This window comes from Coregonus lavaretus, assembly GCF_964263955.1.
Source record: "Coregonus lavaretus genome assembly, chromosome: 9".
NCBI classification, from domain to species: Eukaryota; Metazoa; Chordata; class Actinopteri; order Salmoniformes; family Salmonidae; genus Coregonus; species Coregonus lavaretus.
In genome coordinates, this window is record NC_139996.1 from 35,734,967 (window position 1) to 35,751,396 (window position 16,430).

At 40.7% G+C, this 16,430-nt stretch overlaps 2 protein-coding genes across 3 annotated transcripts in view; one reads left to right on the forward strand and one right to left on the reverse strand.

Moving 5' to 3' along the window:
• Positions 1–872: 872 nt before the first annotated feature.
• LOC311134436 (heat shock factor-binding protein 1-like) lies at positions 873–3,009 on the reverse strand. The gene is made up of 4 exons (XM_084168117.1): positions 2,825–3,009; positions 2,250–2,316; positions 1,631–1,757; positions 873–1,167 (listed from the first exon to the last, which is right to left on the reverse strand). The coding sequence occupies exons 1-3, from the start codon at positions 2,867–2,869 to the stop codon at positions 1,633–1,635; spliced, it is 237 nt and encodes a 78-aa protein (XP_084024243.1). The 5' UTR covers positions 2,870–3,009; the 3' UTR covers positions 873–1,167; positions 1,631–1,632.
• A 35-nt stretch (positions 3,010–3,044) lies between these two features.
• LOC311134459 (solute carrier family 66 member 2-like) overlaps positions 3,045–16,430 on the forward strand; it is a 100,561-nt gene continuing 87,175 nt past the window's right edge. Inside the window, exons 1-3 of one of the 2 annotated variants that reach the window (XM_084168141.1) lie at positions 3,045–3,381; positions 6,307–6,565; positions 6,865–6,986. In XM_084168141.1, the coding sequence (XP_084024267.1) occupies positions 6,357–6,565; positions 6,865–6,986 (331 nt within the window). In that variant the 5' untranslated portion in view covers positions 3,045–3,381; positions 6,307–6,356. Of the gene's footprint in view, positions 3,517–6,306; positions 6,566–6,864; positions 6,987–16,430 lie in introns of both variants that reach the window. The other variant, XM_084168140.1, reaches the window with a different exon arrangement.

Here is a 16,430-nt window from a genome sequence, read left to right on the forward strand (position 1 = left end):
ATAATTTATTCAGCCACGGGCCGATATCTTTTCTTCAGCGGATGGTCAGGGGCCGGAACATACTTAAAAATAATTTGTAGGGCCTTCCAAATGGCGCAGTGGTCTAAGGCACTGCATCGCAGTGCTAGAGGCGTCACTACAAATCCGGGTTCAATCCCGGGCTGTATCACAACTGGCTGTGATCGGGAGTCCCGTAGGGCGGCGCACAATTGGCCCAGTGTCTTCCGGGTTTGGCAGGGTGGGCATTACTTGGCTCATCGCACTCTAGCGACTCCTTGTGGCGGGCCGGGCGCCTGCAGGCTGACCTCGGCTGTCAGTTGAACAGTGTTTCCTCCGACACATTGGTGCGGCTGGCTTCCGGGTTAAGCTGGCGGGTGTTTAGAAGCGCGGTTTGGCGGGTCATGTTTCAGAGGACGCATGACTCTACCTTCGCCTTCCGAGCCCGTTGGGGAGTTGCAGTGATGAGACAAGATCGAAATTGGGGAGAAAAGGGGGGTAAAATACAAAAAATAATTTTTAGACTGCAAGAAGCCTAAACAGATATAATATTTGGTTACATTTGAAACGATCACATCTCTCTCTCTATTGTGCGTGGGAATACTTTGGTAAAGATTTCCTAAATTAAAATCAGTGGAGTTGATTTGCTGGGTTTTTTCCAACAATAGAAAATAAACCTTGGAGGGCCAAATTTGGCCTGCGTGGTGCCAGTTGGGGAACCCTGCTCTGTGACATTATCCAAATGTACACATGGAGGCACATCTGTCGGAGCCCCATAGGATAGGTTCAGGGCATTCAGGCTGTTTTTAAAAACAAGCAAACAAGAAAAACCAATATGTTGATTTGTTATTTCTAAGAATGAGACTGTTTTAAGATTGGTTTGTATTAAATAACTTTAATAGAACAAAGTCAGTTGAATTTGGAATGCATTCCACTTGGCACACCTTCTACTATATACTTAAATCAACCATTACTCATAGGGCTGAAAAGTTCTGAGAAATACTCATTTACAAATAAATCTTCAAGTCACTACATAAGAACTGTTACTTTTATTACAATAGTCAATATAAAAAAGCACTCCACAACACGCCAAATCAAAATAGTTAATGGTTACAGTGGAAAAGTATGCTGCTCCTGAAGAAAGTCCTTGACATCTTGTTACTTGGCAACCTGTAATTGACACTTTTTTTTAGTTGGTTGAGCATACACTTATCTACTGTATGGGAGAGACATTAACTTTTCCAGACTTAATTAATTTAGGAAAATGGCAGCAATTTTTTACGGTTCCTAACTGCAATCATAATCTACCTATAGACCTACGAAGAACTTAACATCAAGTCAAAAGGAAGTTCAGAGAAATTGTAGTGACATCAAAAGGTAGGCCTAAACTATAATTTAAGTTAGGCATGTAAATGCTACCCATGTGACATTTTCTGAATGGAAAATATATATGTTCACCAGCAAGGCTATTTACGCAGCTAAGACCTTTTCTTTCACCTAAAATCGTACTTTTGTAAATCCAGGACTACTACTGACTTGGATACAGGGATGAGTGCCAGAAGGTGAGTACTAATGATAATCCATTGACAACATACAGAAATAGAAAACATGTATTAAGATGCCGTCAGATTACCTTCATGACCCTTGTCCTTCTTTCACCTGTGGTTCTTTGACCCCTTCTATCTCCTCCACGCCCGCCTGGGTCATGAGGTCGGCAATGTTTTTCTCCAGGTCATCAATGCGGGTGCTCATCTCATCGAGTAAACATGGTTAAGGAAGACAATGGGTTGGCCCATAATGGGCCTGTGGATAACACTGACCAGTGGGATGTGCTGGCTGGAATGTCTCTTCATAATAACATGAATGATGACCACCCACAGATACTCCCCAGCCAATATTCTTACTACAACTGGTAAGACATATCTAATGTATTCCTCCTATGCACTACTATACTATTACCATGTTATTACTGCTTCATTCTGTGCTGTAATGTAAAGTGCTACCAGAAATATTTTACAAATTAGCTTATGTAAAAAGAAACATCAAAATGGACTAAAGACAGTTGTTTGGCAATAAAATGGGTATAATGAGGGTGTGACCGTATGACACCCCTATTTATAAATGGGCCTTATGATTTGAAAGACCTAGGCCCTTCCCAAGTTTCCTAAAAATGTGGGGGATGTTGCTGTCCCCTTTCGTGATCAGTGTACTTTACTAATAACTGAACAGCTCTGAGTTGTCTGGAAGGATATTTCTCCCGATGATCTGGTCGGACATGGTCTGGAACTTGTCCTGCATCTGTTGCAGCAACGTCTGGACCTAACATAAGAGAGCACAGTTTAGAGAGCAGTACAAACATAAAACAGGCTGATGTTATATCTAGTCTACCGGTATTCAATGACCAAATGTGACCCTTCTTGCATGCAATTTATGAAGATAGTCCAAAAGACAAATTAGCCTATACTGCACAGCTGGTTTGGGATCAATTCAGAATAATTTGGTAGACCTTTTATTTTTGCATGATTCAAAGCACATACAAACTGGTCGTTTTGTGATCATTTTCTTTACATTAGCTAGCAAGCTATGCATAATGATCATGGGAGATGTAGCGACAGCAGTAGGAGCTATTGGTGGTGATGAGCTATTTTGCTGATCTTTGTAGAGTTCGATTCACTACTATCGAGCTGTTTCGTACGATCCAATGTTGGCTACTGGCTATTGAAATCCTTGGCTAATGCACATTGAAAAATATCCATTCCAAGCCTGGGTGAATGGTGTTAGCTAGCTAGCCAGCTAGCTAGCGACACTGTCAATGTAATATACTCACCACATTGGTAAGGTCCTGAACTGACTTTGGATCCGTTTCTGCCATGTTTTTCCTGTGCACGATACGCGTGTAATGAAGTGGTGTAAAATGAACTCTAATTAGCTGAAAAATAGTTTTGGTTGAAATAAATTCAGGATCCCTTTCCCTCCCAGTAGCTCTAGATGCAAAACATGTTGTCTCGCGAGAACACTGAAGCAGGATACTGACGGAATGGATTATTGTGGAACATAGTCTTTTTTTGTATGCAGAGCCTCATAACCTGGCTACACTGATTTTAATACCGTGGCTTTCACGAGTGTACAAATTAGGGGGGCTCAGAACACTGTAAACGACATTGTAATGTGACAATAAAAGACACCATATTTGAGAAACGAATCATCATTGTGTGTGTCATGCAGTGACTCCCAGTGATGTTTTCCCATAGCCAATAGTTGCGTTGGTTGAAGTCAAATTGTGAAGACTACAGTATACTGTAAACCGTAGATCTGTAATTGTCTATGAACAAGTTGGCGCGCGTGACTGAGGAGTTGCAATGAATCTGCGCGTGAATTGAAGAGGTATGTTCAGTGGTGAACAACGTCTGCAACCGCAGTATATTTGAAGTATATAGAAAGTATACTTTTACTGACTTTCTAGGCTATTGAGTCATTGTTCAGGATATTTGAACACCATACGCGTGACCGACCATGCAGGTAGGCAATCTGTCTAAAACCTAAAGGAAAATTTGCACTTTTTTTCTTATTGTACACAATGTACATCAATTTGACCCAAGCGAAACTGTCAATGGCCGTCTATCGGTGCGCACGCTATAACTATATTTTCTTCTATGGTCTTGTATCCTTTGGTAATTTTTTCTTTCACCAGTTTATTATCCTGTCGATTTACAGTTTACTTACTACATCGCCCCGGGAATATTATCTCAAGGACAGCTTCTGCCAGGTGTTTAGTCAATGTACCAAAGGATTTAAATTGAGATGCTATTCTGAGATGGAATCCATTGCTGGGAGATGTTCTTTACTCCTCAAGACACAAACTGGTTTCTTCACTTTATAATTTGTACAGATTTTGGGATGTACAGGCATTTTAGAATAGTTGGAATTTTTCATGCAACTAGCCATAGGTAAAATAACCTACTGTATGTTGAGGCATGTTGAAGCCCAACCCCTTCATACTTTACTTAACATAAGTGTTTTTTTCTGTTTTGCCCAAGTCTTCCAAATAAAGGTATCCTAGTTTAACAAAGACAATGAATGAAAGGCCACCTAAACTCTGTAGCTTAAAAGCATATGGTAAAGAAAACACTGGAACATTTTCTGATGAGTATTATTGGATAGGCTATCAAAGTTATTCGCTGTAGCTTAATGTTCAACTGAAAAAGTAAGCAAAGAACATTAAACTTCTAGTGACCTTTAGCGCAGTTTTAATGTCTTGGAGCTCTTACACAGTCACGTTTCACATTACACTCTATGCAGCCTAATGAACTGTCCGTTACAAAATGACAAAATGTGTATGTCCACTGATAGACTTTGAATGTCACCAAAGTATCTATTGCCTGTGAAATGTCACCCTCTTTCTGTATTCCCAGTTCCCTCTTCCTATACTGCCTGCTGTCCAACTACTGAATGTTTCATTGAGAGGAATACTGGAAGTGTGACATGATCTGGTAGAAATCATGTCACACTTAATGACACTTAGTAGAGCTGAGTTATACAGAGAAACCGATGTGTCAAGGTAATTAAGTATCTCTGTTTATCCTCTAGATGTCTCTATCAGTCACTCTGTGGAGACATGAGGAAGTAGTATTAAGTCAACTGTGAACATTGCATCAATATGGGCCTTGTGGTTTGCATTGCTTGGAACAGTTCAACAGCCATATTTTCTTCAGCACACCCTAAAGAGCTCTTTTTACAGAAAGAGCATTGTTACATTTTGTTGTTTCAATATTCTTCCCCTGGCTGCCTAGGGAAAAAGGTGAGTTTTTGTTTTACTCTACGCTCTAAAAAGTCATTTGAGCGATTGGGCCAAAGAGAGGGAAAACTTAGAAAATAAGAATGTTTCCCCAATGTAAATACTGGCAGTTCTGTATGGATTATATTTAGGAGGACTCCATATTTGGCAAAGCTTCTGCAAATATTAAGACAACGTGCTGCATTTTATGTAGATGGAGGACTAGTAAGAGAAAGAGCATTATCTGTCTTATCCCCTCAAGAATGCTCTCTATGGAAAAGGCAATGGCTCAAGTGTAGTGATATGTATAGTAGTAATGTTCTCTGTAAAATGGAAGGACAATAGTAACAGCTCATGGACTGTTCTGGAAATATTTGCATTCTCAAAGCTTTAAAACCTTTAGCAGCAGTTCTGTGTTCCAGCAAAGAGACATACAAGGCAGAGTGTGTCAGAGGGTCTGTCTTCAGAGTTATGATATAGCAGTGTTGCTTAGAGGAAAACCTTGGTCTCTTTGCAGGTTTGTGACATTGGCATATTACTAGAGGGCTTTTTTGGATATCCTTCATTCAGATCAGGGTGTGAGAGAATGGGTGTGGGTGGCAAGGTGACTCATGTTTTAAAGGCCCAATGCAGTCAAAAATGTTATTTTCCTGTGTTATATATATTTCTACACTGAGGTTGGAATAATACTGTGAAATACCGGAGGTGTATAAAGATTGCGGCCCCCATGCACTTACTATAAATTCCTTGTTTTGCTCAGTTCGCCGTATTGTACATTGCTCTCCGTTACTTACTTTTTTTGTATGATCATTAGCAGAGTATACATGATCTCCATTTTATCTTCAAGATGCTGGCAATTTGAAAAAACGAAGTAGATTGTGCTGATGTATTGGCACATTTAACCATATCGCGCGCCTTAGTTGAAAAACGTAGTGGATAGTGCTAGAACAAAGACGTCATATCGGAATTCTGTCATCCTTATGCACGTTCGCCATTGTGAAAATGATAATGCCCTTTTTAGTGTAAGAGCTCTTTGAAAAGGCCGCCTGAAATTTCAGCCTGTTTTGGTGGGCTGGAGTTTTGGCTTGCTTGGTGAAATCACCAGGTGGTAAATTAGTTAATAAGAAAGAGTTCCAAACCTCTCTGCCAATCACTGCTAGTTTTCAGTTTTCCCCTCCCCACTCAGACCACTCCCAGACAGTCTTAGCAAAATACTTGTCTCTTTGCAAAGAAACTATTTTTGTGTCTTTTTGACAATTTTAATTGATAATCACAGTAAGGTTGTTACCCAGAAATGATTTGATATTGAGATGAAAACAGGCGCATTGGACCTTTTTTTTAAAGAATTGTTGTCGAGTCTTTGTGATTACTGATAGTCAGCTTCAGTCTTAACTGAGTGGGAGATGGTGCGTACGGTTTGTTGGTAACTCTGTTTTTGAAGGTACAAGAGGGTGAAAGCAAAGTTCTCTAACAACACATGTTATTTGTTTCTAAGCTTGGTCATCATCAGGAGTATCTGTTTGTCCACTCCACAGCGCTGGGTGTAACTGAGGCCAGGCGGCCATCTGTGAGGCCCTAGCTAGAGATGGAAATTGAGGTGGACATCCAGGAGGAGGACATGGAGGGCTCGTGTACCCTGCTGTCGTGGCTGGCCTCCTGTGTGATGGTGTTTGGAGGGGCCCTGCCCTACGTGCCTCAGTACCAGGAGATCCAGAGGAGCAGCAACACTGAGGGATTCTCCACCCGTGTCTGCCTGCTGCTGCTCATCGCCAACATCCTACGCATCTTCTTCTGGTGAGGCCAGGGGCGAGAGGGGTCACTGGGACTGATTACATTGGGCATATGCACAGTGTACACATCCAGTGAAACTGCCAGGTGCTGTGCAGAGCAAACAGTTCAAAGAGAACAGAATAAACTATTGTATACTCACTCACATGTTGAAACAAATCACTTGGGAGCATACAGCAATTTGCATGTTTAACGTGTTTACTTTAAACATATGGATAAAAAAAACTAAAGTGTGGTTAGAGGAAGTGAGCATTGTCTGTGCAGACACTGTTTTGATTAGTTACTGTAATGTTGTCTACCTACAGGATAGGGAAGCAGTTTGAACTGACTCTGCTCCTCCAGAGTGTGGTGATGATCATTACCATGCTAGCTATGCTCCACCTCTGTTGCAACACTCGGGTCAGCACCAACCAGCACCACTTCACAGGTAACCCAACCAAACCATAACCACATCATGCAAATAGCCCTACTTCACTTGTAGGCTACTGTAAAAACACATGTATTACTCATTTATTAAGTCCCAACCATTACGTCAACACACCCTATAATATCACCTCACAGGCAATATATCTGTTGATTGCTAAATACTCTGCATGTACAGTACTTGCCAATTACAGCTCATCACATTTGACAAATTATCACTCATCACTTACAGTACATATAAGCCTATGTAGTGGAGCTCTGTTTCAACACTGAGCTATTGCCGAAAGGGGGGGCCAAAGGAGAGGCTATAATCACTCAGGCCTCTCTTTCTCTCACACACACTCAGTCTTATGTAATTTCTTGTTTAGATTTTTGGATGTTATAGATGGTACAGTGTGTTTACGCCTGGGGTCCTTTTGAATTGAGTAATGATCTTTTAGATGTATTACGAGGATTAGTGTGAGAGAAGGGGAAATGTTGGATGGGTGTATGCATTGGGCTGTCATGTAGAAGAGATCACCCTATTCTGAGCTCTGGGGGGTGAGAGAGGGAGTACGTGGCCAGCGGCTGGGGTCTCGTCTATCAGAGAGTGTGAAGTGGGGGCTGATTTTAGGCCCTATTCCCACTACGAGAGATTAAGGAGAGTCTGAGGAGCGGAATTCCGAAAGAGATTTCTACTTTTCAATTCAAGTTACATCCTTGCCTTACCTTTCGTTGTGGCTGGCAACACAACGTTCTTGGTCCGCAGCTCAAATTGACCGTAAATATCACAATAGCCACTAGCCAGTTAGCATAAACTATTTAACAATCCAAGCAATTTTTCTTCTAAAACGTATTACAATATTAAATAATGCAACCAAACCATATTACGCTCTTGAATAATGCAACAATCCACAAGCATGTGCAGACAAATAAAGGGTTTATTTTCTAAGGTAGCTGACAATACACTGCTGACTCCTGCTAGCTAAAAGCTAAAAACATGCTTCATGATCAAGTAATGTTAGCACCCCTCCCATACGACTATAAAAGTACAGTAACGTTATCATACAGTGTCGTTCATATTATAATATAGGCTACACAGCTAGGTAACGTTAGCTAGCTAGCTAAACAGAATAATTTCTGCATCTTCACATAAACGTGCTGGCAGTAGCTGAATGCTGACGTTTAGCTGAACCATAGCTAGATAGGCGCTCTTAAGCTTACACTAGCTACCGCATTAAAGTTACCATAGAACAAACCAGGCTTCATTTGATCAATATCATGGCAGTCATATGAGGTAAAAGCAAATTGCGACTGAAAATGTTAATAATTCCCTGGGTAGTTCCTACTTGCCTGGACCTCGGTGGCACAGTGCAGTCTAGCAACAACAACACTGCGACATGTACAGAATGTAACCAGCTGTTACTACAATTTCAGGTAAAACCTCAAAACTGTTTGGGGACCCGGGAGGGCTGGGGTCTGTCCAAGTTCATGCTCAGTCAGCTTTTATGTACTGGATTTAAGGGTAATTATGTTTGTACACAGATTGATTTGAATCTCTTTCAGCACAATTACAGAGCCAATCTTAAGGCAGCTTTTTATTAGGCTGTAGACTGAGAACGAAATGAAATCTTGTAATATTCCAATAATTTAAAGTGTTATTAGATCCCTAACTTCTCTGCACTAATAATGTATCTGTCATGTTGATTGATTAGTGAAGGGAGGCAAAGTTATTCATGGTGAGGTTATTCATGCTGTAGATATCGGTGAGTTAGTATGGGTTCAGTGTGTGTGTGTACCCATGCACGCGTGTCTGAGATTGTGTTATACTGTAGATAATCCTTACTTGGGCATAGGAGATGTCTGTGAGAGACAGTTTGTCAGAATGAGAGTTAAATTTCCTGGTCTTCTTGTCATGAGTATAGTCTGCTAAGGCAGAGTTCCAGACTGTCTCATTCTGTTGTCCCCTGGAGAGTCACTATTTACTCCATCCATTCTCAGTCCTGTCTCCCAGGAGCTCAGCAGCCAAACCAATAGAGAATTCTGTTTTGACTGCCCCTAATCACCCTGTCCACAGACACTACAGCAGACTGTCAACGCCACTGGAACGCTACTTCCTTCTGCTGAAGGGCAGGCAAGGTGTCTGATTTCAGAGGGGATGGAGGGGTGTGATGGTATATACTCAGAATAGCCCTTAACCCCCCCCCCACCACACACACACACTCTCCCCTCCCCTACTTCGCTCCCCATCTGAGACCCTCTAATCAAGGGGTGGGAAAACCTTTTGGCTCAAGGGCCACATGCTGTATGCGTGACAAAACAAGTGAAGCCTTTATTCATTTTCACATTGACACGCAACTACTAGTGTACTGTAGGTGTACATATGCTTGCAGAACAATTCTACCCTGGTACCATCTCTACCCATGTTTTTTGTGAACAAAATGTTCAGAAAATTGATATAATTTATAACATCATAGTCAAACACACACACACAGATCCTGCATCTCTGCCCTTGTAAAGTACAATCAAACTTAGTCACAATATGCAAACTTAAAAATAGATGCAAAATGTAACAGCTAACAAACTATTCTAAAATTTGAGTGAAACATATGTTAAGAGCATTCTTTTAATTTGGAATGGTCTGTTTTTGAAAGCATATTAAGGAACAATTATCATCTCCATTGTGAGCCATATTTACAGTTATCCAATCACCTCAGCCCAAATCTGACTGATTAGTTATTACCTGTATCCAAGTGCATTGCTGGATAATTCTCACTGCATAACCATCACCATGAAAAAGCATAATCCTTGCCTACCCCAGTCACGGTTATTCAAGTCTTAATGTGAACAATGGGTCTGGTCACCTCTCTTGGCAGGGGCATCAAAGTCTGGTGTGATCTTTGATGTAGAGATTCTCAGAACAGCTGACAAGTGGTCATTGTTAAATTTGACCTGTGACAGGATTTGTTGTAATTCATGACTGAGAACATTTGTTCACACACATATGTTGACCCGAATAAAACAAGCATCCTTTGGGCGTGCTTTTTAATGTTTGGAAACTTTGTTTCATTCAGTGAGCCATAGAACTGGTCTATTGTTGCTGTTTTGTACTTCTCCTTCAAAGCACTGTCACATTGGATGTCGATGAGCTCCAATTGTGTGTCTGGAGGTGCTTTCTCACTGTCGAAAGACAGGGGGCATGATACAAGCTCCAGCTCAGTCTCAATCTTGGTGAAGTCTGAGAAGCGGCGGGGAAACTTTGTCTGGAGAACAACATAAGTTTGGCCTTGAATGCTTTCACGTTGGAATACAGTTCATGCACAAAAACACTTTCCCTGCAGTTTCACATTTACATCGTTCAGATGCCCCAATATGTCCACACCGAAAGCAAAGTCGCCCAACCAGTCTGTGTCTTTCAACTCAGAGAAGTCGTCAGCTTTACCTACCGTATCAAGGAACATACCTATCTCCCCTCTCAGTTCCCACACACGGCGAAATACATTTCCCAGGCTTAGCCAGCGCACATTTGAATGGTACAACAAGTCCTGGTGTTCTGCCCCTGTGTCATTGAGCAGCTGAATGAACTGATGATGGTTAAGCCCCCTTGCCCGTATAAAGTTTTACATGCACTTTGACAACATTTTCCAGCTTTAACACACTTTTACACAGGGTTTCCCGATGAATAATACAGTGAAGAAATATCAATTCCTCCGAGTTAGGGCTTTCTTCTTTTACTTTGTCTTGTAATCTTTTTAGTAGGCCAATGTTTCTACCGGTTAGATTTGGTGATCCATCTGTTGTGACGTTTGTCAGTTTGCTCCACGTAGATTCATTGTTTCCAAGCAGGCAGACACCCTGTCATATAAGTCAGAGCCCCTGGTTGTTCCCATCATTGATTCCATCACAAGAAGTTCTTCTGTTATTTCAAAGTTCTCATTTATTCCTCTGACAAAAATTAAAAGTTGAGCGGTGTCTGATGTCAGTACTCTAGAAAAAAGATAGAAGCCATCTGCTTCTCACCTATCACTTCCACGTGCCTGGTGATGGTTCCGTGTGATAAGCTAATTTTCTCGAATTGGCTTTTACTCTCAGGACAAAGTATACCAGCAGTCTCCACCATACGCTCTTTCAAAAGTATTTTGCTGTCCATTCTTCTTTAAACACATGACATTCAGAGTCCACTTTTCTCATTTTCGCTGCGCTCATGTTTCATGTCAAAAGTCGTCAAGCAATAGTGGCTATGATGACTGAGCGCATTCTGAATCTGACTAGGCCCAAATACAGAGCGCGCTGCCAGGCTACAGCGCCATCTATTGGAGGTTGTTTGTATATCATGGAATTAGTCATTTTAGGCCAAAAATCATAACTTAAATTTAATTATATTTAATACATTTAAAAAATGTCTCACGTGCAGGATTGAATTCCCGGTGGGCCGGATACGCGGGCCGTACTTTGACCCCCCTTGCTGTAATCACTATTGTACTTTCCTTACCTCAGGGACATCCTGCTCAATGGCAGCCAGCACAGTAGGACCTGTCCCAATCTGACTCTACCACACACACACACACACACACACAACAATAAACACTCAACGAAAAACACACATGCAAAGTACTTGTGTTGAGATATACCATTTAGCTTCCTTTAGTGGGGGTTACCTGAGGTCAGTAGGTAGGGTATCTTATGCACATATACTAAAGGCACTCAACAGCGGTAAAACTAATTTATTTTTATTTTATTTTTATCTGTCCATGCAGGTGTTTTCTCAGCACATTATCTGGAATACCACCTCAAGGACTAGTCCATTAAATAACCACTAGGAAATAATGAGAAAGTGCTGTACAAACGACCCTTGTAACAATGTGTTGTAATGTGGACTTCACTGTGGTCGGTGTTGTTGGCTCTGTTCGACACATTAATGACTTTGCTCTGACTTCCACTGACTGCCCTAAGGCAGGTTGCCCTTATGATGCAGGTTTTGGACGGGGACTGAGGAAAAGGGGAAAAGGAAATACAGAGATGTGCTATTATAACCTTTTACCAGCTTTTCAAAGTTGTACAAATGAAGGATGAAGGTAATGTTTTTTTTCATGCTGCATAGCGCGCTGCAAAATGATGTTTCAAGAATTACAAACTATATGAGACTTACTGATATATGGGGGAGTCGATGGAATGAAATGAGCATTTCTCCTCAATACATCATGTCCCTAAAGAAAGGTTGACTTGCTTTATTGTCGGTGAGAGTCAAAATCATGTATTACCTGTGTCTGGAGTGGCAAAGGGAGATTGATTCTCATTCTCTCCACAGTTTTCCTCAGAAAGCTCCTTGGGTGAAGACCTTGTGGCTCATAGTTCCTTTATGGCTCAGCTGAGGTTGAATATTGCTCTCTACTGATGTTAAAGCCAGTGTTGACCTTGGCTGAGCTAGAGTGAACAATCTGCTATGTTAACCTCACCTCAGGTTTTATGTGGACAAAGTTCTGTCCTTGTGTAGCCTCACTCCCAACCTCAAGAATAGATAACTATTTTAATGTATACCCTCACATCTCATCACAAATGCTTCTGCAACGCTCAAAGGTGAGTGAATGTTGTTGATGCAGCCTGTTTAATAATTGAATCTCATGTAGAGGTAACTGCCAAAATAAAGGAAAACCAACATAATATTTTATTAGGGCGTTGGGCCAGAACAGCTTCAATGCACCTTGGCATAGATTCTACAAGTGTCTGTAACTCTATTGTACCCTTTTCAGACATATGGAATGTGCCGTCTTGAAAGCGCCTCGGCTACGGCATGTTTGTTTCTGTAATGGCACACTACTGTTTTTTAAATGCCGACACAAAACCTTCTCTGAAGATAGTTTCAAAGCGCCACTTAACAGGCATTTTGCTTGTCTGTAAAGGAATGCTGCTTCAGAAGCGGAACTACACTGTGTGCACAATTATTAGGCAAGTTGTATGTTTGAGGATTAATTTTATTATTGAACAACTACAGTGCTCTCGGTCAATCCAAAATGTTAATAAACCTCAAACCTGAATATCTATGTGTGCACAATTATTGGGCAACTATTAGTGTGCAGAATTATTATGCAACTAAATGAAAAACGAAAACTTCCCCATCTCACTTGTTTATTTTCATCTGTTAAAGTGAGAATAATAAACAAACTCAAAATTTACAAATAAACATTTCTGACATTTCAAAAAAGAATCAGTGACCAATATAGCCACCCTTCTGTTCAATAACAGTCATAAGCTTTCCATCCATGGAGTCTGTCAGTTTCTTGATCTGTTGACGATCAACTTTTTGTGCAGCAGCAATCACAGCCTCCCAGACACTGGTCAGAGAGGTGTACTGTTTTCCTTCACCATAAATCGACAGTTTAAGAAGGGACCACAAGTTCTCAATAGGGTTTAGGTCAGGTGAGGAAGGGGGCCATGTCATTATTCTTTCATCATTTAAGGCCTTTACTGGCTAGCCACGCAGTGGAGTACTTCGATGCATGCGATGGAGCATTGTCCTGCATAAAAATCATGGTCTTCTTGAAAGATGCAGACTTTTTCTTGTACCACTGCTTGAAGAAAGTGTCTTCTAAAAACTCGCAGTAGGTTTGGGAGTTGAGTTTGAGTCCATCTTCAACCCGAAAAGGTCCAACTAGCTCATCTTTAATAATACCAGGCAATACCAGTACCCCACCTCCACCTTGCTGGCGTCTGAGTCGAAGTGGAGCACTGTGCCTGTTACTGATCCAGCCACGGGCCCATCCATCTGGTCCGTCAAGAGTCACTCATCTCATCAGTCCATAAAACCTTTGAAAAATCTGTCTTCAGATATTTCTTGGCCCAGTCTTGACGTTTCAACTTATGTGTCTTGTTCAGTGGAATATGACAGCACTGGAGGATAATGGGTTCCTGGTAGCTTCACATTTGATTATTCTCAAATCTTTGGCAGTTAATTTGGGTCTTTCTTTCTCAATACGGTTCTTGCGACCCTGTTGACTATTTGCAACAAAACGTTTGATGGTTCTGTGATCACGCCCCAATATCTTAGTAATTTCAAGAGTGCTGCATCCCTCAGAAATGTATTGACTTTTCAGAGTAAGTTAAATCTCTTTTTTGACCCATTTTGCCTGAGGAAAAGAAGCTGCCTAATAATTATACACACCTTGATATAGGGTGTTGATCTCCTTAGGCCACACCCTCCCTCATTACACAATACACATCACCTGATATGCTTAAATTTAGTTGCCTAATAATTGTGCACATAGTGTTGCGTACATCACTGGACGGTCAGAACTGTCAATCAAATAATCTTGAGCTGCCTGCATGCTGCCTGCCTGCGCACAGACCTCTCTCCTAAAAAAAGTATGTTAAAGTTTGTTAAATACCATGACATACAAAGACATTTGGTAGACAGAAAACAGCTAGCTACCCTACCATAAAAACAAAAAAAACAGCTTAAAACAACACAGCAGAACATCAATCAGCAACGTGTATTGTTATCATGGAAAAGATACCGAACATTCTATGCCTGAGCAGAATTCTACTGTCTGAAAAGGTAGACGCTTCTGATGCAGCACTTTTTAAAAATTGTCTGAAAGATTTTCACTATCGATACGTTACTGTAGCGGCGTTCTGTGTCAATATAGGATATTGAAGGGATACGACACCATTCTTCCTCAATTTTATCATGTTTTTTTCTTCTTGGTGGTTGTTCCAGAATCTCCCATAAGTGTTCAATTAAGTTAAGATCTGGGGCTTCATTTATAAACGTTGCATACATTTTAAACAAAAAATATTGAGATTTATAAACTTAGCGTAAAACTGTGCGTGCATGAACAAGCATTATGACTGCCTGAATAACACCCATCATTCACCTTTCATGGTGACAATCTCAAACAAATGCTTAGCACTGAGGCGGTGTGCCCTAGCAGGAAGTCGACTGTGTGCAGCTCACCATGTACTAACATAAATAACCTGGGCATGTCTACCTCTGCTAAGCTTCCCTGTAAAGCAAGAAAAACAATCAAGCATCCCAGAAAAGTGTTAAAAATAGCCCACGTTAACATATGAAACTTAAGAAACAATGGTCATGAAATCAATAATTTGCTGGTAATGGATGACATTCATATTCTGACAATCTCTGAAACTTACTTAGATAATACCTTTGGTACAGTGGTAGCAATACATGGTTATAAGATCTACAGAAAAGCCAGAAATGCCAAAGGTGGAGGTGTGGCTGTTTTTTATATTCAGAACCACATTCCTGTAAAGCTTAGATCATCTCGTGTTAAATACTGTTGAAGTAATATGGCTATAGGTTCATCTGCCTCACCTAAAGTCCATTCTGGTGGGATGCTGCAATAGACCACCAAGTGCTAAGAGTCAGTATCTGAATAATGTTTGAAATGCTTGATGGTATACAGTATGTGATATCAATAGAGAGGTATATTTTCTGGGTGATTTACATATTAACTGGATTTTATCAGGCTGCCCACTCAAGAGAAAGCTTCAAACTGTAACCAGTGCCTGCAACCTGGTTCAGGTTACCAATCAACCTACCAGGGTATTTACAAACAGCACAGGAATGAAATCATCAACATGTATTGATCACATCTTTACCAATGCTGCAGAAATTTGTTTGAAAGCAGTATACAAATCCATCGGATGTAGTGATCGCAATATATCTAGGAAAACCAAAGTTCCGAAGGCTGAGCCTAATATAGTGTGTAAGATGTCATACAATAAGTTGGAGTGATTCCTATATTGTTGATGTAAAGAATAATTGTTGGTCCGTGGTGTGTAATTAGGAGCAATCAGATGCTGCACTTGACACATTTATGAAATTGCTTATCCCAGTTACTAATAAGCATGCACCCATTAAGAAAATGACTGTTAACATGGTTAAATCCCAGTGGATTGATGAGGAATTTAAAAATTGTATGGTTGAGAGGGATGAGGCAAAATACATGGCAAATAAGTCTGGCTGTAAAACCGATTGGCAAATTGAGAAATCAAGTGACTAAACTGAATAAAAAGAAGAAGAAACTACACTATTAAACGAAGATAAATGACAAGGAATTATATTTAAAAGCTTTGAAGCACCTTAAATGACATTTTGGGCAAAAAGCAAACTCCGCTCCATCATTCAGTGAATCAGATGGCTCATTCATCACAAAACCCACTGATATTGCCAACTACTTTAATTACTTTTTCATTGCAAAAATCTCTGAAGCTGGAGACTCTTATCTCCCTCAATAACTTTAAGCATCAGTTGTCAGAGCACCTTACCGATCACTGCACCTGTACACAGCCCATCTGAAATTAGCCCACCCAACTACCTCATCCCTATATTGTTATTTATTTTGCTCTTTTGCACCCCAGTATCTCTATTTGCACATAATCTCTTGCACATCTAGCATTCCAGTGTTAATACTATTGTAATTATTCTGCACTATAGCCTATTTATTGCCTT

Coding starts and splice junctions, on each gene's coding strand:
- LOC311134436 (XM_084168117.1), bottom strand. CDS start 2,869: ATGGCAGAAACGGATCCAAAGTCAGTTCAGGACCTTACCAATGTG. Junction 2,317..2,824: donor TTCAGGACCTTACCAATGTG/GTGAGTATATTA, acceptor CTCTTATGTTAG/GTCCAGACGTTGCTGCAACA. Junction 1,758..2,249: donor CGACCAGATCATCGGGAGAA/ATATCCTTCCAG, acceptor AACCATGTTTAC/TCGATGAGATGAGCACCCGC.